The sequence below is a fragment of the Clarias gariepinus genome, chromosome 11 (assembly GCF_024256425.1).
Source record: "Clarias gariepinus isolate MV-2021 ecotype Netherlands chromosome 11, CGAR_prim_01v2, whole genome shotgun sequence".
NCBI classification, from domain to species: Eukaryota; Metazoa; Chordata; class Actinopteri; order Siluriformes; family Clariidae; genus Clarias; species Clarias gariepinus.
In genome coordinates, this window is record NC_071110.1 from 30,370,678 (window position 1) to 30,392,316 (window position 21,639).

At 40.4% G+C, this 21,639-nt stretch overlaps 1 protein-coding gene across 2 annotated transcripts; it reads right to left on the minus strand.

The window, feature by feature from the left end:
- Positions 1-6,301: 6,301 nt before the first annotated feature.
- On the minus strand, positions 6,302-17,927 carry cwf19l2 (CWF19 like cell cycle control factor 2). Of its 2 annotated transcripts, none has more exons than XM_053506791.1 (18): positions 17,802-17,914; positions 16,186-16,296; positions 15,920-16,045; positions 15,722-15,829; positions 15,317-15,436; positions 15,132-15,225; positions 14,891-15,006; positions 13,987-14,714; positions 13,219-13,327; positions 12,898-12,981; positions 12,647-12,775; positions 10,353-10,490; positions 8,349-8,561; positions 7,905-8,021; positions 7,663-7,818; positions 6,869-6,949; positions 6,679-6,780; positions 6,302-6,603 (listed from the first exon to the last, which is right to left on the minus strand). In XM_053506791.1, exons 1-18 carry the CDS (start codon positions 17,892-17,894, stop codon positions 6,466-6,468), a joined length of 2,763 nt encoding a protein of 920 aa, XP_053362766.1. In that variant the 5' UTR covers positions 17,895-17,914; the 3' UTR covers positions 6,302-6,465. The 2 variants fall into 2 exon arrangements, with proteins under 2 accessions (XP_053362766.1, XP_053362767.1); XM_053506792.1 differs by having other exon boundaries at positions 6,303-6,603; positions 15,317-15,439; positions 17,802-17,927.
- Positions 17,928-21,639: the final 3,712 nt, after the last annotated feature.

The window sequence follows — 21,639 nt, forward strand, 5'->3', positions numbered from 1 at the left end:
GATGGCACGCATTTCTCAGGGGAAAATAATAATAATAATAATAATAATAATAATAAAGAATAAACAGAATTCCTTCGGAGAAACTGATGAGCGCAGCGCGCGAGGCGGCGGAGGACAGGAGCGCGTCCTTTAGTGCGAATCGCGCTTTCATTCGCGAGCGCAAAGACACGCTCTCTCCCTCACATACACACACACACACAGCGCGAGAGATCTGTGCGACACTGACGGAGTTTAACGCAGCCAATCAGAGAGAAATAAAATGAGAGCGAAAGATAAAGAGTGAGAGAGAGAGAGAGAGAGAGAGCGAGAGAGAGAGAACTTGTTCTTTAAAGGTCAGGATGTGCCCTTGTTGACTTAACACACATACATCCACAACCCCAACTCTCTCTCTCTGTCTCTGTGTTCAGTTCAGTTCAGAAACGTTTTATTGGCATGAATGTTAAAAAACGAATAACATTGTTGCCAAAGCAATTATAAAACATTGATTTCATTAGAGATATTACATGGTCTATCTCTCTTTCTCTCTGTGTATATATCTCCCTCTCTATCTCTCTCTTTATCCCTTTCCAATAAAATAAGCCTAAATACAAAACTATCCACTTTCCTACCAGATCCCATAATATTTTTAATGACAAAGAATTAATTGCAAAATAAATGAAGCAGGAAAGAAAGTACAATTGAAAAAGACTGGGGGGGGGGTTATGAACCTACAGTGTGCACCTGCATTGTGCATGTGTGTGTGTGTGTGTGTGCATTTTTACTCAAAGATGTGAAGCTGCTTGTGACATCCTCAGACACTGTGGCATCATCGAGTACACACACACACACACACAAACACACACCTTGAGGCCAGTTACAACACTTCTGCTACATCACACCTGTGACTAGCTCTGGTTTGCTTGTATATGTGTATAAAGAATTTATATAAAAACCTATTAGCGCTATCATAGCAAAAATAAAGCCTTTATGAACGCACCTGTACTAGGATCAGTCAAAATGCACCAATGACCTCAAAAACATTTTTTCCTTTTAGTAGTTTAAAAAAGTTTTATTTTATTTCTAACCTTGACTTGCAAAGGTAAGGTTAACAACCTGTTTAAAGTTTTGTGTGTGTGTGTGTGAGAGAGAGAGAGAGAGAAAGAGAGAGAGAGAGTCATGAGGTAGAAATTATTTATTTACTCCCTTTTTAGGGATAAATTAGTTAGAACGCAACATATAACATTAAATATTATAGTCTACTCTGCATATAGGAAGCTGATGTATAAATAAAGACCTGTAGTTAATGTTAATATTTTAACACTTTTAGAGCTTTTTAAAACTTTGCAGCATGATTTGTTACTTGAATCATAAGGAAAAAATTCTACACAGATTTTCTACTTAAGCCGGTTGGATTAAACCTGTTAAGGCTACCTTAATGTTTAGCTACTTCATTTTTAGTTATGTTGCAGAAAATATTTTCATTTGTTTACGGTTGAAATTTTTGTTCTCAGTTTCTACTCACTGATGTACACTACAGGCATCTGACTACTTGTTTACCATATCAGTCTTCAGCAATTTCTCTCCTGGCCTCCAATGGATGCAAGGTCACACCCACCTTAAAAAGAAAAACAGACCAATGAAATAAAGTCATCACTTGTGATGAAATTAATGGTGCATGAATGCGGATAAGGGATCGCCATTTACAGAAGACTTCAAGCACATTACGGTGATGAGACTCTTATACGCCACAATAAAACATTCAAATGGTGCAGATGTTTTAAAGACCATACATCTGTAAATGGCAATCCCCGGTGAGATAGCTCAGAGCCCACTGCATATTCCGTGAACTGACATACTGAGAAAATGCATGGTATCCAAGAACTAGAGAAATGCTGGGATGTGTGCTTTTAGGGGATTATATAAAGAAATAAAGTGAGTTTTTACTCCCATACATTTGTTCATTTATTCTGCACAATCAAAAGTCCCGGTTTGACTCATACACCCTTCAGTGTTTACACCATTTTCCATTATTTTAAAATGATTTCAGGAATTAGTAATTGTACTATTATAGAAAATGTAAAAACTCAGTATGTAATTTTACAGCCTCATTCGATCTATTTTATTTGGCGATCCATCGTTCTATTTTAACCTGTCCCCTCATACTAACCCCGTCCCTCGTTTTAACTACAACTTTATCTATTAGTGTCAGAAGCACTCCATATACCTTTTTATAAAATCAGACGAACATGTTCAACTGTGATCAGTTTTGTTCGGTCTGTTGCTTAATGTGAAAAGTTAACGGGAGTTAGTATTAGGTAACACACAGGGCAATGGAAATAACCCACTACTAGAATTAGGACCTTTAGGGTGTGATATGTGTGTCAGAATATAGAACATCATTGAGGGCTGAGAAAGAGAGAGAGAGAGAGAGAGAGAGAGAGAATATAGGTCATTTAGAATTGTGTGTGTGTGTGCGTGCACGTTTACACTGTGGTTCATCTCTCCTTTGCCTTTAGGACAATTTTTCTCTCTTTCTGTCTCTACCTGTCTGCCTGCTAATTCTCTGTCCCTCTGTGTCTTTCTCTCTTCCTGACCCACTTCCTCACCGCCTCCCCCTCACACATTACTGAAAATAAACACAGTAACACAAAAGGCAGCATGAGGATACCTGTCTTCTGAGGACAAATTTGAACTTTTTTTTGGAGGGGGTGGGGATATAAACAGCAGAAACCAGATAACACTGTCTTACTGGCTGACTAGCATGATAAAGTTGAAGAAGCCATTTCTTGGTGTGATTGTGACTGTCAACTGTTTGATGTCGCAGCCAATCACATCGCATCATATCACATGCACGTGCCTTTCAGTTAAAGCTTCCCTGGGCATAATAATACGAATATAAACACTTATTTCATGCCTCACCAAGCATATTAAACATTAACAGTACTAGATTGTTAACAATCTCTTTGCCCCTCATCTTGCCACAAAAGAATACAACTGGTGGAAACCAGAAGAATCAAAAAAACTGGACAAACCATCAGTGACGCCATCCACAGGTTTTCTGAAGAGCTTTTGGAGCTTGACTGTGGAACTTCTGGTCATCACCATCTTGGCAGGAGGCGACTTTATAAATTCCGATTCGTCCATAAATGAAGCCTGGCTGCTGATTGGTACTCGACTACTTGCCTGTTACCATAAGCTAGCTAGCTTAGTTTTAGCTTATGTGGCTAATGTTAATTTATATGCAAAAGTTATTTTGCGCTTGATTTAACTCCATCATTCATACCCAAGGCAACTCCTACATTTCTTGTGGTACGTTTAACTACAGCGACAACAAAGTAAAGACAGCTAGCAGTTTGACACCTGCAATGAAGCTCTCACTCAAATCATCTACAGCTCTAATTGTGCATGGGTTAATATTCCTTGAACTGGTGAATTATGTAAAAATTCACACAATACAGTTGTCATGAATGGGAATTCTAGCGATGGAGACCAAAACTGTTCCATGTACCAGGCTGCAAACATATTTCTTTTGTAAATTTGGACATTTGAACCTGCCGTCTATGAGGATTGACTCAATTTTGAGCCAGCGGTCATTTGAGGGACTAATGGACTTAGTGGTCATTAGAGGGACTGCATGTTTTGGAACTACCAAGCTGGACTCATTTTTTCAGAACTGGATGTTGCACCTTGTTGAACATACCCATCGATGTTGCACAAGCCAGTGTAGTCTTAGTGTTGGTCCCAAGCTCAAATAAATGAGAAGGGTTGCGTTAAGAAGGACGTAAAACACGTGCCAAATCAATATGCGGATCATCATGAAAAAGATTTCCATGCCAGATCGGTTGAGACCCGGGTTAACAAGGAACACCTCAGGTATTGTTGGTCATTAGGATATCTGTGGAATGTACTGGAAAGAAAAGGCAAGAAGATCAGTAGAAGCAAGATGGAGTACATGTGTGTAAATGAGAGAGTGGGTGGGGGAAAGGTGCAAGGAGTAGAGGTAGGGAAGGTAGATAAGTAGAAAGAGAGTGTTTTGAGAAGGTGAAGATGGTATTTTGCAGAGCTGATCAATAAAGAAAATAAGAGAGAGAAAGTTAGATGAGGTGGAGGTAGTGGATCAGGTAGTACAGGGAAATAGTAAGGTTGAAGTGAGGACAGCTATGAAGAGGATGAGAAGTGGAATGGCAGTTGGTCCAGATGACATTCCAGTGGAGGCATAGAAGTGTTTAGGAGAGATGGCAGTGGAATTGCTTACTATATTGTTTAACAGGATCTTAGAAAGTGAGAGGATGAATGATGAGTGGAGAATAAGTGTTTTAGTTCCAATTTGTAAAAACAAGGTAGATGTGCAGAGCTACACCTACAGAGGCATAAAGCTGATGAGCCAATGCTGATGGAGAATTATAGAGAAGGTCAGAAAGAGTTTTATGTGTTTGTAGATTTAGAAAAAATCATATGGCAGGGTTCCCAGAGATTAACTTCGGTATTGCATGAGGAAGTCAGAAGGGCAGAGAAGTATGTGAAGGTGGAGCAATTGCAAGAAGTAGAGGTTGGGAAGGTAGAAGAGTTTCAATATTTGGGGTCAACCCTCCACAGCAATGGGGAGTGTGACAAAAAACTGTGACAAAGTTTTCAGCAAGAATGGAAGGGAAAGTTTACAGGATGGTAGTGAGATCAGCATAATCAGTATATTAGAGACAGAACAGGTGGGATGGTTTGGGGACAAAGTTATATCGGGAGAAGAATGCTTGAGATGGAGCTGCCAGGCAGTAGGAAAAGAGGAAGGCCGATGAGAAGGTTATGGATGTGGTGAGGGTGGACATGCAGGAGGTTGAAGTGACAAAGGAAGATGTGGTAGACAGCCCCTTGGTGGAAGCTTAACAAAAATCTGGAGAACACCACTGCCACAATGAAGCATGTTACTAGCAGCATCATGCTTTTTAACACAAAACTAAGAAACTGGAAACCTGGTCAGATTTAGACCATGGTGGATGATTCCAACTATAGAGCAATCCCAATAAAAGAGTGAAAAAGAAAACACTGGTCCAAACCTGCTACATACTTTAGACTGCTAAAGCCATACTCAAGTGGTTCAAATAACCTGAACGTGTCAAAATGGTCCAGGCAAACCCTGTACATCAATTTGGTTGAGAGTCTGAGAGCACCCGATGTCTTTTGATCTAAAAAGGTAAGCAGGCGTGGGCCTGGTTAGTACTTTAATGGTAGAACACCTGCGCATACAAGATGCTATAAGCTTAAGTCAGCCCTGCCATAGTCCCTGCTTGCATTCTGCACTAAATATACGTTTACTTTATACATTATGTGACTGTGACCAATGCTAACTGCTCTCTCTCTCAAGCTACAAATGGCGATCCAGACCCCCTCTGTCCTCTGGGTTTTCTGATAATTAGAATTATAATCTATACCTACATTTTTTTACACTTTTCAAACTCATTTCCAATATCTTTTGATTCTGTAAAGCTGCTTTGCGATAATGACCATTACTGAAAGCGCCATATAAAGAAAAATAAAACTGAATTATATTGAATAGAGTCCAAGAGAATAGGCAAAAATTTCAGCATCCAGATGTTCACGAACTGACACCAAATTGGCTTGTACCAAATTTTGCCCTGGGGGTCAAATGCATGCAAATAGGCAGCTGGTCCGTTTTCTCTGGCACAGGTTTTACCCCGGATGTTCCTCCTGACCCAACCCTCCCCATTTTATTCAATTATGACTAAAATGGAGGGAACCAAACTCCTAGCTTCTGCAAGACAGGCAGATATATTAACAGGACAGAATGTCTGCAATTGGTATCTTAATTAAGAATGTTTCGAATCCAGGTTGCATTTGGTCCCTTAAAGTTCAGACCAAATTTTTAAAAGTTCTCACTGAACAATACAAGCCAATGGATAAGTCAATCAAAGCACTTTAAAGGAGCAGTAATTGATTATATTGTAATAACGAATAGGAAATATCGCACAATTCCGCAGTGCAAGAGAGAGAAAAAAACGTTGGCTCAGTTGTGATCACGTGATGCCCGGCGTCAAAACAAGAAGCCCATGCGTGATACATGATAGTCGGTACTCGTAAACCAAAACTTGCTCGTTTTCCAAGTCAAAATTATTAAAAATCTTTGCTTGTCTTTCGGAACACTTACAAACCATGTTACTCGCAATCTGAGGTTCCACTGTATCTAGTTACTGCTCATTGCTTGTGTAGTTTGAGACTGTAAGATGCAGACCATAAATTTCTAAATGCCGTAGATACTCCTGATTCTGAGTGAAGAAGAGTCAAACACATGAAGTGAACATTTTTTTCCATACATTTATAAAAATCAACAAAACTTTAATGTTCCATCTCAACAATACAGAGTTTATGTTATTATATAGTTTATAAACAAGACAATCTTCAACAGACTCCTTTGCTGTGTATTCGGAGCTCAGACACAGAGCCTGACCCCGCTTAATAACGCATGCAGATCTCTTATTGGCTCTTGGTGCAGTCGAAGGGTTTCCACCACTGAGAGAACTGAAGGACCTTCTTACGCTGATCGTCAAAGTTCTCTCTGATCGGCTTTCTCCATCGTCTTGGCTCCAAGTCTAACATACCGCCGAGGACTTCCTGTAAGATTGTGGGTTGTTAGGACATGTGTGTTTGTGCTGGCATGTGTGTGCGTGTGTGTTTGCGTATACATACTTTCCCAAAGTAATATGGAAACTTGTCCTGATTTTCAATGACGTGAGCGAAACCTCCCTGCAACCCAAAATCAACAGAGAAGTACGGCAAACCACGAGGAACCTGGAAACACACACACACAAAGGCATAAAAATACTGAAGAGAAATGTGAGGGAGAAAAGCCTTAATCGTAAATAAGTGTTTGTCTCACAGCCTGTCTGATGTTCTTGGATGCCAGATCCACCACCTTCTTATTCATTGCCCACTCCTCATCACACTCCATGATTGCTTTCTTGGAGACACAAATGACAGAAGCAGGTATTTTAGTGTAATTAGTGTGTGTTCTCAGGTCTCTGTTTATCTCAGACTCTGTGTCTCCTATATTGATCATCTCTCTATCAAAGGCATCGTCCCTCCCCCTGTATCACACATCTCTGTCTCTCTCTTTATCTAAGACTCTCTCTCTTCCCCTGTCTCGAGCCGTCTCTCCATCTCAGGCTCAGTCTCTGCGCCTGTATCTACCCAACTTTCTAACCTGGGCTTTATCTCAGGCTTCGTCCCCGCCCTTATATCGCAATCACAGATCATTTCTGCCCCTGTATTGACCAGTCCCTTTTTATCTCAAGCTCTGACACTGCCATCTACCATCTGACATCTACCAACTGCCACTCTGACATCTACCCATCTCTCTATTTCAGGTTCATTCCCTGCGCCAGTATCTATCCATCCATCTCTCTATCTCAGGCTCAGTCTCTGCTTCTGTATCTACCTGTATTTCTATCTCAGACTCTGTCACTGCTCCTCTATCAATCTGTTTCTCAGGGACCGTCCCTACTACTGAAGCTACCTGTCTCTCCTTATCTCCATTTCAGGCTCCATCAGGCCCTGTATTGACTCACCTTTCTATCCTAGATAACTTTCTCTGCCCGTGTATCTACCTGTCTCTTTCTCTATCTCAGGTACCGTCCCTGCACCGATCTGTCTCTATTATACTCTCTGTATTACCTTGAAGTAGATGGGTGCCATATCGCCAAGCTCCCGTGGCAGTGGGATACACTCGTACAGCATATGCATGCGCTTCTTAGGGTTCATGTGAGTTTCCAAAAACACGCAGTCGAGCTCAAGGGAATCAAACATCTGAACCAATGACTTGCGGAACATCTGAAAGTCAGACATGGGGTGAAATAGTTAGATGTGCATATCATTTCGTTTAATATATATTTGTGGTTGTGTGCGTATATACATACTTGTACTTCATTCCACACGTCCTCATCGAGGCCAGTTGAGCAGCAGTGGTGCTGCAGTGGAGCGATTAGACAGTGTCCCTCAGCCAGAGAGACACTGTTAGGAAGACAAAGATACACCTATAAACACACAAATGTGAATTAGACCATGTATAGCGTTAAACGACAGCATATATTTGAATGTGGGGCAAATCAGATAATCAACATATGTCATAATTAGCATATAAAGTAGGGTGTGTGGGCGCTAGTTAGCACATATGTATCTAGTTTATAGTAGTAAGTTTGTGCGTGTGTGTGAAGAAAAAACACCAGTGCCAAAACAAGAGTGTTTAATGTGTGTTAGTAACAGGGAAACAGCCGAGTTATTCAGTGTGTGTGAGATAAAAGGCACGATGTTAAATACAGGGTGTAAAGGCAATTAATGTGTGTGGGATAATTGGCGTGTACCTTTGCCCCGATAGCCACCACCAGGTGTTTGGGCAGCTCGGCGTTGGTGAAGCAGAACGGGCATTTATCCATTCGTGCGGCAAGGCTCCGCCCCTCTCCCATCGCCCGGGTTCTCGCTCTCTCGTCGTCGAGCCCCTCCCTTTCTCTCTGAGCTGCGCTGGATACGAACATGTCGTCCAGTGTGTAGTTATCGCCATCCTGCTTGCCCATCATCTAACACACACACACACACACACTTTAGAGCTTTTGTACATTATATTTTACATCATAACATTCTTGGTACATTACTGTGTCCTTTGCATTTTTATCAGGTCACAGCGTTCTTAGAGCTTTACTCTGTGCGGAACTTTATTACACGGTCATGTTTTAAAAATCTTTGTACGTTCCTACAGATCTAATATACTCGCGGCTGCAGGGAGTTGCTACGTTCTCACGGATTTTGCACATCATCACACTCTTGGACTTAAGTGTGGTGTAATATCTTGTTATTTACAAGCTTTATGATGATGTTGTATTCTTAGAGCTGTAGTTCTTCGCTGCATTTTTATATATTTTATAGAAATCTATAATACACCATATATATATATCTATAGTGTTACTCGAGCTTCAGAATGTTATGTTAGCATGTAAGAGGGTTCTGTAACTTTGGTACATTGTTTAGTGCTTTACCGTGACATTGGGTTTTTAGTCCTTGGGCACATCATTAGATTCTTAAAGTTTTAGCTTTATTGATTTATTTATTTATTTATTTATCGCCCAATCGCTCTCCTATGTTTCCAACGAGGCACTTTTCCGTTCAGAACGTCCTTCATGCCGTTTTCGTTCATTACTCCGTACACCCGAACGTGTTCTTCCCTACGTGTATTCCTGAACAGCAAACTGAATAATACATATATATATATATATTAATAATAGCTATCGTAACTAACGTATCATAATTTATCCTTTCTAACAGAGTTTGGGTTATTTTCTATAGTGTTGCACAATTCTAAACAGGATCAGTGTGCAAGTGTGTATGTGTGTGTCAGTGTGAGAGACATCATCTCCGTGGCAACAAGCTCTATGGGAAGTATGTGTTCTCATCCTTGACATGTTTGATTGACAGACAGACATTGCATCAGCGTGTATCTCTCTCTGCGTGTGTGCGTGTGCATGCATATATACACACACACACACACACACACACGCACTCACGCACGCACGCACGCACTCACGCACGCACTCACGCACGCACGCACGCACGCACGCACGCACGTAGGTGACACAAAGACACAAAACTGCTGTTGCTAACTTGGAATTCATCATGCACACACAGCTAAAATAAGTACATATTTTTAGCATAATCGCCATGGTAACGCCTGAGCATTTACTCTAGAGAGAGACAGAAAGCTAAAATGTGCAATGTTTGGCACTTTCATTTCCAGTCGCCATGGTAACAGTGACGTCTTTGTAAGTTTATTAATACAGTTTTCACCCGCCATGTTACACGCACACACACACACACACACACTCTCTTAGAGGGAGCAACGAGGAGCGGCAGAGAGAAATTTTCACCATCTGTTACATTCAATCTGTGTGTGTGTGTGTGTGTGTGTGTGTGTAGGTCATCATATAGCTGTATAGGACACAAGTTGAAGAACTTTAAAATAGCAATCTGTGTAATGTACAAAAAAGCAAAAAAAAAAAAAAAAAACTCAAAGCATTTGTTTTCTAAATTAATTCTGGTTGCCATCTTAAGGAAACGAAAAAAAAAAATCCACCAGGCCTAGATATTAGAAATCAGTATGTTGTGTATGTAGGTTGCCAGATTGTAGGAACAGTCACGGCATACGTGTTTCTAGATTAAATCGAAAGCTTGCCATACAATCTCAATAATACGATGAGTACATTTTGGTTGCCAGGTTAAGACGGGAACATTCCTTTAAAATTAAAGAAAGACATAATCGTAGTAACTGCAATGTGCTGTTTATGTAGGGGTTGCCAGATTGTGGCAGACCCACCCACCTTGGCAGCCATCCGTGAGTAGAGTGCGTTCTGATCCTGAGCCGAGGTCATCTTCTCCCGGCGCACCATCTCCTTCAGATCCAAACTGTCGTCGTCTGCAAAGTAACGTACGCGCTCGCCGGAGACGTGGGTCTCGATCTGTGTGCACACACATACATACACACGCACATTGAATGATTTAATCAGCCTTGTTGATCGTTTGTGTTTTAACATTTGAAAAGCTCAAGAGGCTGTTCATACACACACACACACACACACACTTCAGAATAAAGAGACTCACAGTTTGCTGATATTCACATTTAAAGTTTGGAAATATTTTGAATAGGAATAACAATAATAATTATACATTTATTATGGTAACAGAAGTCGAATCACTGTGATACAAGAAGAATAAAACACTTCAGGGTGATGAGAGTAACACAAGAGACGCTTCACAAGAGACGCATCCTCAAAGGCATTAGCTTTCATGAAATACTACATTGCCTCGTTAATATACAAACACGTGGGGGGTCGAAAATTATGCGCACTCTGTCAGTAGAAATAAATTTTTAATTAAGTTTTAGTAAAGACAAAGACATAATTTTTTTAACAATCTCCTCGCTTTTCAATACACTTTGACCATCCGTCAACAAGCTGTCGTGTTCCCTCGGAAAAAAAATGTTACTGCAAGCCACGAACGCACCGCTGTCTTCACTCCTTCATCAGAAGTGAAGCTTTGTCCTCGTAGGGCCGCTTTCAGGGGACCGAACAGATGAAGATGATGCGATATCAGGACTATAGAGAGGACGTTTTAACACCTCAAACTAAAATTCTGGTTCGCCAGTGTGGGCAGAATTATGCGGACGTGTAACGTCATGTTAGATCATGACGCCCTCAGTTATTGGTCCTCTGTGTTTAATTTGAAGTTTAGGTTTTAGATCTTTAATAAGCTTCTCACTGTAACGAGCACTGTTGATTGTCGAACCTTTTTTCCTGATAATGTTATAATACTTCTGGCCCTTGAGAATTCCAGAGAACTGTAAGCGTTGATGATTTTTCCAGCTGATTGTTTTGACTTTTGAACTTTTTCTCGGCCTGCACTCTGTGAACCGTGATGAATTTGTGTGTCATCACAATTGATTCTTTTTAAGAAATTTTCACCTTTATTTCGAGTATCACTCCAAATTTTGTTTGCAGGTATCCAAACGCTTCTGTTTCTAATCTCTTGTGGGTTTTTTAGTACCAGATACAACCAACACATTCAAAACAAAGGGACTGATCACTGACTTCAGGAAAAAACATTACACCCTTGTTCATTAATGGGGACTGTATAGACAGGGTCACAGACTATCGATTCCTGGGCGTCCACATCATGGGAGAACTCACTTGAGACACAAACATAACAGCGCTGATGAAGACGGCACAGCTGAGACTTTCTGAGGGTCCTCAGGAACAATAACATCTATTCAATTCAATTCAATTTTATTTCTATAGCGCTTTTAACAATGGTCATTGTCTCAAAGCAGCTTCACAAAAATGAAAAGAAAATTTTCAAAGAAAATTTATAGAAGTGTGTATGTGTGAGAAAAATGTGTCTAGATAATCTCTCAGAAACAGTTGGCATCCTTTATCGTTGCGCCGTAGAGAGCATTGTGACATACTGCCTCTGGGTTTGGTTTTTTAGCTGTACAGCGGCACAGAAAAAAAAAATCCAGAGGGTAAATAAATGAAGCCAGCAGTATCCTCAAAGATCTGTCTCACCCTGGACACTTTGTGTTTAAGCTGTTACCGTCAGCCAGACAAATATGCGCAACTGTTTTTCACGTAATTTGTGCTAAATGTATAAAGTGTTTAAAGTGTCATTTATTCATCTTGTATAATATGTGTAAAGAACCTAATTTCATTGGACATGCCACATATTCCAATAACAATAAGGATATTCTATTCTATATTCTATAGGACCAACAGAAGTATTTAAATAACTGCAGTGCGGATAATTTTTTACTAATCCTCTTATATAAATAGTGCATTCATTCAATCTGCTGCAGCTGAAAAATAATTAAAGCTACACTCACTCGTTGTCTATAGCGCTTCCTGATCCTGTAAAAGGTCGCAGGAGATAATTTGGGAACGCCAGTTAGCCTAATCTGCATGTCTTTGCACCGTGGAAGGAAACCAGAGCACCCGGAGGAAACCCACCAAGCATGTGGGAAACATGCAAACTCCATGCACACAGACCTGAGGCAGGAATCGAACCCACGACCCTGAAGGTGATTAAAGTCTAAACAATACACACCGAAACGTGTCAGCCTTACCGCTTTCTTCTTCCTCCTCCCTCCCTTGGGCTCCACGGGCCCGGAGGGGCCGCTCACCGGCCACGAGCGTCCCGATTGGTCAGTCCTGAACAAGACCACTTCTTGCTCCGCCTCCTCTCGCACAGACACCTGAGAACAGGAAAAGCACCAAAACGTACTTGCATAAAACCAGACAATTCTCTATACATACAGGTCACATGTGCATATACACACACACACACACACACACACACACACACACACACACTTACTCTCTCCTGTTTGGGTTTGTTGGCGTGATTCTCTCTCGCTTTCCGCGCCGCTTCCAGCTGAGCCTTCAGAGAGTCCATTAGGGCCTACACACACACACACACACACACACACAGCCATACTCATTAGTGTGTACTTCCTGTGGAAAATTAGCTTATCGTTCAGTAACATTAAGGTAATAACATTCTAACACGCGTCACACTATTTAGTACAGTGTGCAGTGATTTGAGACGGAGCCCACGGAATTAAAAGAAAAGAAAAAAAAAACACAAATAAGAAAGAGATTAACGTGGATTGGTGCGTGTTTATCCCCCCCGCCTCACCGTATTGCCCATGAGCTCGGCCTTGAGGAGTTTCGCTCCGAGTTTATTCATCTCCTCATCTGTCAGGAGACGCACTTCCTCTTCTTCCTCCTCGTCCTCGCTCTCTGAACTGTAACAGTAATATTAACGCATGACCAACTGCAATCTGCAACTTTATTCAGATTTTAAACCAAAGAGTGCACGGTCTAACTTTCAGTTTTGTTTTTTTTCTGCTCTCTCTGACAAAATGTTCTTTTCGTTTCAAATCAGGCTGAGAAACTTTTTCCAGGCAGAATCCAGGGGTGTCTAAACTTTTGCACACAGCCGTATTTATAGACCGTGGTGATGGAAAAATCAACATGTTAACGAAGAGAGTCGGAAACTGTCAGATCTATGTCTCTCGCTTTCACACACACACACAGAAAATCTAATTTAGGATGCAGCACAAAGAGGTCGATGATGTTCAGGTCAGTGCACATACATCATACAAGTGTACACACACACACACACACACACACACACACACACAGTGTTTAATAAAACACAGCATTCCTTATAAGTCAGTCTGAGCTCCGTGTAACAGTTTACAGACTTTCAGTGTGAGAATGTTAATATTTGTTTCAATTCAACAAGAGTGTGTGTGTGTGTGTGTGTGTGTGTGTGTAGCACTTGTCGGTCACAATTGATCCATCCTGCAGCACAGCTGTGTCTGCTCTCATCTCAGTAGGAAAAATTACCACACACACGCTGTGTGTGTGTGTGTGTGTGTGTGTATGTGTGTTTTCTCACCTGCTCTTCTCCACTGGTGTGGTCCTCCTCTCTTCCTCGCTCTTCTGTGTCCCTGACTCCTCCTTCTTTTTCACTCCATCTGTCTTCTCCATTTTCTTCCTCCATGCTGGAACGTCGTCAGCACCATCATCATCATCCCCAGGTTTTAGGAACTTTCCTGAGCTCCGATTGGATGAGGAGGCTGTCAATCCAGGCCTCCTGAAGCCCGCCTCCAGAGGGAGGAAGTCATCAGAGTCGGAAGGTTTGAGGAAACGTCCTCTTTCCGTCACCGTTCTTCTGTCTCTCGTCATGTCCTTTTGTCTATCCATGTCGTTCTCTCTGTCCTGGTCTTCTTTTCTGTCTCGCTCTCTGTTACTGTCTTCGTTTCTCTCTCGCTCTCTGTCCCTGTCTTCTTTTCTGTCTCGCTCTCTGTCCCTGTCTTCCTTTCTGTCTCGCTCTCTGTCCCTGTCTTCCTTTCTGTCTCGGTTTCTGTCCCTGTCTTCATTTCTATCCCGCTGTCTATCCCTGTCTCGCTCCCGGCCCCTGTCTGTCCACCGGTCTCTACCCATGTCCCCCTGTCTTTCCCTATGCCTCTCTCTGTCCCTGTCTCTCTCTTCGTCTGTCTCTCTCCTCCAACCCTGTCTCCCTCTTTCTGTTCCTCCTTTCCTCCCCGTGTCTCCCGCGTCTCCCCTCTGTCGGAAGGCAGCCTCCTCTGCTTCCTTTAGTCGCTTTTGAAACTGCTTCATTGACTACAACACACACACACACACACTCTCTCTTAATTACAGTCCAAACAAAACCAACTGTAATAAATCCCACACATTATATTTATTTGCACAATAAACAATCAGAATGTTTTTTCTCTTCCTGCTCAGACTGATTGGTGTGTGTGTGTGTGTGTGTGTGTGTGTGTGTGTGTGTATACCCCATATCTCTCAGCCACAACATCGTCCAGGTTGCGCTGCTCTCTCTCTGCCTGCTCCTTCATCCTCTGATACGACTTCATGAGCCAGCCCCGTCCCCCATCATCCACCACGCCCGCTAAGAGTGAGAGAAAGATAAAGATTAAGCCACGCCCATAAACTCCATATAAGGCAAAGAATGTTAAAAATGACGCCAAAATATAAACAAATAAGTAAATAAATAACCTAGTGTACGCGTCTTACCTTTAGTAGCTGCAGTTCCAGCGCCTTCCTCCGGGGGCAGTCCACTCCCTCCATTCTTCCAATAGGGATTCAGCTCCAATCTGTGAAGGCCAGCCTGAACAATTCAGGGATTAAACGTCACTCTACAACGCTCGCATAAACAAGTGCGCACACACGCACACACAGGTTCACACTCATCTCGTCACCTGTTCGAGCTGTTGTGCTTTTTCCCGCTCCGCCTCTTTCTCCAGCTCCTTCTGGGCTCGTTGCTCGGCAACCGATGTCGTCTTCAGGGCCAGGAAGTCAAAGGTCATCCACTCGTCTCTCTGCTGAAGGACCGAACGTTAACTGACGAGTGCTCTGACTCGGGTTGCAAAATAACAGATTATCAATTATCAGATTACCATGTACACTTACACTCTCTTGCATACTATCCAACTATTTCGCATGCTCATGTCCACTTATAACCTCTCGTAATCTCTCACATACTTTCACACTCTCTTGCATCTGTTGCTCACTTTCGCACAAATTTATGTACACTTTTACACTCTCACATACTTTCACACATACTTGTTCACTTACAGCCTCTCACACACAAAACTCTCCCTTACTTGGCCACTATTGGTCGAGGTGCTCGCGGTCTGAGCCTGGTCCGAGACCTTCCATGCTTTATCCACACTTCCAGTTATGGACGGAGCCTCCACCCAACCATCAGAGTCCTGAAAACAATCACCACGAAACATGCGGTACATGCAAACAAACACCAATTAGCAAGGAGTCAGAATAATGCTGTAAGAGTCGAGCCTGACCTCGGAGCTATCGGACGAGCGATCTCCCTGAGACTTCAGCTTCTCTTTCTTCTCTTTCTTCTTCTTCTCCTTCTTCTTTTTTTTGGATTTCTCCTTTTTCTTCTTTTTGCTTTTCACAGAAAGGTCCTGGAAAACGACAACACCACCACCACATTTGCTTCAGGATTAGGGGCTTAAATAAACAAGGGCGGACTAAGAGAGAGTCTTCTGTTTGTATCTAACACTTAAGCATTTAAAAATTTTCAACTACAAACACACACACACACCTCACTGATCTGCTGCAGTCGCTGCTCAACATCTGGGAGCATCCAGGTGTCTTCACCTCGAGCCTTCCTCTGTTCCTCTCTCCGCTCCTTTTCCTCATACTTATGCTTGGCCTAAAGAGAGAGAGAGAGAGAGAGAGAGGCGAGAAGCAGAAGGACATTTATCAAAGCCTTCACTTTATGGTAGTGTGTGTTTAGTTTGCTGCTGATGTCATGTTGTGCTCTACAACTTCCTAGTTCCTAGTTCGGTCCAGGGAGTCTGTTCATTAGTGACGGGTCGTTCATGAACGATTTTTTCTTTTTGAACGAATCTTTAACGTGACCCAGAAGAACGAATATCTCGGATAGTGATTTGTAAATTTTTCTTGCGCATGCGCAACTCATCACAAATCCTCTGTAGGTTATGTACAGAAAGCAGAATTGAGCGATTCTTTCTCAATTACTTGTTTGTTTTATTATGTCACGTGACTCCCATAGACGTTACGCAGTGCAGTACACAGGAAACGGAATTGAACGGTTCTCAACAAATGTTCAAGTCCGGAGTCGTTCGTTCCTTTGTCACGTGACGACCATAGACGCTATACGGTGCAATAGATTCAAAAGAACGAACGACTCAAACTGGAAGATATGAGAGGCAAGCTACTCATTCTGTTCATTATAATATGTTCTTAGCTGCATGGTAATATTTATATTACTAGAACTATAGCAAAAATTTGTGTATGTAGCGTATTGGGGGTCTTTTTATTAAACATGCAACATTTTATTTTATTTCTGATCAAAAGAATGAAATGAACTAAATGACTCAAAAAAAGATAAGTTAACTTTGATGAACGAGATTCAAAGAACCGAGTCACTAAAATGATTCAAACTTCCCATCACTACTGTTCATCAGACTCAGGTCACACACAAACACACACACGTCAAGGGTCTCTCCTCACTCTGTCCTTTTTTTTTAATTTAATGTCATAAAATCATCTCAGTTTTTACAGAAAGTCTACTCTAGATTTGATCCCATGAATGACTCTGAATAACAATCGTCAAGGATGGGATTTTATGTCCCATGTTGGGAAAGAAAAATGTGTTCAAACATCTGTTCTGTGGTTTAAGGACAGAGAGAGGTTGTTTGTGCTTGTGTGTTTGGAGCAAACTGATGTCATGTTCACGCTCATCACTGGTGTTTGTGCATCTGTAGAGCTAACACAGCTGGAGGAGGGGAGATAACAGAACTTCATTAGGATGCAATGCTTGTTACGATACACTGCGCGCGCACACACACAGACACACACCTTATTTTAATGGCATATTTATACAGAAAGCAAAGATTTGAAACTTTAATGACTCCTTATTGTACACCAATGGGACCCATAGCTTTTCGTTAAAGACCCTGATGAGTAGTACACATACTCATGATGTACGGAGAAATTAGAGTTGAGTATTCCGTACAGGACACTCGTGTACAGAGCAGACAGAGATTGATCACTCGGCTAAAAACATTAGCTATTCAACGCGCCGATGGTTGGATTTTTTTATTTTTTAACTAGAACTCGTTTTTAGCGTGTGATAAACCTTCCTTATGACCAAGCTCATATGTATTAAAGCTGTTACAAATCTGAGTTTACCTTTTGTAGGATTTCCTCACGCGCTTTGCGCTTTAATTCTCTTTTCTCCTCGATACTGCCTACGCTTTGAAACCCACCCGCGTAGGCCGCCATGACACTGCCGGAAACTGAGGCGTGCGCTGCCGCAAACACGCTGTGCGGTGTCGTAAAACAAAAGGCAAAACGAAATGGCAAAAAAGAGAGCTAATATTTTACTATCACAAAGTCATATAAATAAATATTCAGTATAACAATATATATTATAACAATAGGCTACTATTTTTATTGTTTTCATATATTTTTTTAAATGTGAGAATTATATATTGTAGCGTTTTTACGCCGGGAAGAATGCTGGAGAGACGAGTGAGCTTATTTGCTACCCAATGCAATGGCTGGGAGTACTTTATTAAGCACACAGCATGTTAGGCATGAGCAGCATCTTCACTCAGGAGCCTACATCCAATTCAGCACTAGCTTGAACTGGAGCACATTTCACACGTCACACCCTACACACACAAACAGGGCCTAAGCCACTAAACAGAACACCTGCCAAAGGACGCGACCGGAGCGGAGCTGCACGTTCCAGGTTCCGGCACTGGACCTTGGGAGGGACTGTTATTGAATGTGCCGTTGTGTCAGAGCGAATAAAATACTCCCAGCCATTTGCATTGGGCAGCAAAATACTGTAAGCTCACTCGTCTCTCCAGCATTTCTTCAGGCGTAAAAACGCTACAATATATATATATATATATATATATATATATATATATAAGCAACATAGCACAAGGTCTAAGAATAATACATGTTCTTATTAGAAAAAAAAATCTTAATAGTCTTGTTTTTGTTTTACCTTAAACTTTTGAAAGAGTCAAAATTGTGCCTTTATTCCATAAGCAGTATTTTCACTAAGTAATCAGTTCTTTCTACATGTTCCCTGTACATGTTATGAGTATTCATGAGAATGCTGTTGCTAGGCAACAAGCAAATATGGCAGCTACGCATATCATGGCTAGCTAGAACATAACTATTACAGTCTTTTATAAAAGTAATCTAAATGCATAGTAGGACTGAACACAACCCAGCAGCATTATCACCATTCTTATCCAATGCTACAACAAACCGTTTGGAATTAAACGTGCTGCACTAGCTTAAATCTATGAGTTGTGTCATAATAGCAAATATAACTAAAACAATTCACAGCTTAAGGACAGAATATTGTGTTTGAATTGGTTATGATATGTCTTATTTATGCAAATTCATGACTTCAATTAATTTCTGTTTGCATTGTATTCATGAGTAACTGTATTCCTAGCATAGCAGAAACTGTGGAGGTTTAATAAGCAGTTGACACATAATTGTGCTTTTATTGTACACATAAGTGTAATTTAATCAAAACATAGACTTTTCTTTGTGATTAACCACCAATTCTGTGGTAAATATTGATTTTCTTGATGGTTTTAGCACGTTTTCACGATTAGTATCTTTTCACTGTGTGTAAACAACAAACTATGCTACCTACAGTAGCTACATTTTTAGCCAGCAATAAGCTAGTTTATAAGGTTCATTTGTGTGATCATAATCTTCATTTATAACATTAATTCAAATATACAGTAAATATTTGCTTTATTGTATGGATTTATTTGACATTTTACATTTGACATGTAGTTTTACCAGGGATTATTGGTTATAAGTGATGACAAATGAGCATTTAATTCGCTAAAGCATTTGACCTGGGTATATTCATATAATCTTCACTTTTAACACCTATGATATAACTGGAAAATTCCACAAGTCACACGTTCAGTTCCTGAAGATGATGAAAAGAAGAAAAAGTCTATTTTCTTGTATTTTTAACAATAGTGACTGTGGAAGTGCAATTAATACCTAAAGAACATCCCTGTTAGCCAAATATGTTGACGATTGTGATTAACTTCCTCATAGGATTAGCATGAATGTTAATTAACCACATGATTTTTTATTAATAATTCTATGCTAAATATATATATATATATATATATATATATATATATATATATATATATATATATATATATATATAATATGCTTGTTATGAGGGAAAAGAGAGAGAGAAACCATTCATATTGTGTGAACAATAATTAAAATGTGTTTTCTTACATTCTGTAATAATGATTACATTTTTGTTTTTAACAAAACTTAAAAAGCAATTCATTTAGCATAGTAAAGCAAAACGGATATCGGCCAGGAATCTAATGCTGATCAGCTGCTTGGAAGGCAACTGTGCAGTATACAGTATATCACTAATGCCTGTGTGAATGCTGTAAATGGAAGGATCCTGGAAAATTTCATGACCTAAAATGGTGCAGAAAAGTGAGCCGTGGAAGCGCAACAAAAAAATGTTGAAGTGACTTTAGATACAAGGCAAAAGTTGATGTCAGCGCTCAGTTATCCTTGGGTCAAGGGTTATTTAGCCCTGACAGATGGAGTGAACACAGATACAGGATAATGAGATGCCTTAAAAAAAAACTTCCTTACACACACACGCACACACACACACACACAAGAATTAATCAAAAGTAAAAAAAAAAAAAAAAAAACTTGTTTATTCAAGTAGCACTATGATTTGGAACACAGCCGACTGGACACTTCAGTCATTATGACAGGAAACATCAATTGCCTCCTTTTGTTTGGCTTAATGGGTAAATAAAATGAATCAGATGCATTTCAGCACAGACAAGCCACTTCATGATCCTCCTTTGTATAATAATAATTTAGCCAATTGGATATTATTAAAATCCTGACAAGTCAAGACATTGCTATTATCTTATTTATATAACAGCCTCGTTACATTCTTGAATCTGATTGGTCTGAAGGTGTTAATTACATTTCTTCAACAGCAGCTCTGACAATGGTGCCGGCTATAATTCATATCACAGGCTTACAATCTTGATGCCCTTTAATACATGATCTAATACATTATTGTTTTAAAACAACAGTTCATACATACATTAGGTCGTACAGTCCATGCTAGAGCTGTGAGTCATAGCTAGACTGTCGATTTTATTTTATTTTATTTTGGGACACTGATTACATTTCATTGCACTTATAATTACTATTTAATTTGTCTCAAGCAGCTATATTCATTATTTTAAGTACAAAAACTACTAAAACTGTCTAATAAACTCTAAAATGCTGTATAATTTGTGTTGTTAATTGTTTAAATGTAATTTCTCATCAGTGTTTCCAGATGATCAAAACCAAATAATCTTACAGGGACTCCAGAATAATCGTATTTTCAGGCAAATTATTGTGCATTAGAAATTTGATTGCAGCACCCCAAATCTGAGTTTGCAACTTATATAATTATCTTTATTAAACGAACTGCAGTGAACTCCAACTCCAATCAGTTATTGTTTCTACAGTACATAGGATACAATGTGCACTGCTAGCTAGATAAAAGGTGACATCAGCTATTAACATCTCAGTAGAGATGTGGATTGGCTTATTTACTACAGATCCAGGGTGAGGTTTCTAGGAGATGTGATGGCAGTGTATAAACACTACCGTTCAAAAGTTTGGGGTCACTTGCAAATTTCTTTGTTTTTGTTTAGTGATTTATTTTCTACATTCTACAACAATAGTGGGGATTTCAAAACTATAAAATAACACATGAAATTAGGTAATTACGTAACAACAACAAAAACAACAGTTAGTTGTTATTTTAAGACACAGAGGTCAGCCTTTCTGTAATAGTTCTTGCAAGAACAGTATTGTCAAGTGCATTTGCAAAATCCGTCAAGCACCATAATGAAACTGGCTTCCATGAAGGCCATCCCAGGAGGGCGAGACCAAAACCTACCTCTGCCGCAGACGAGGAGTT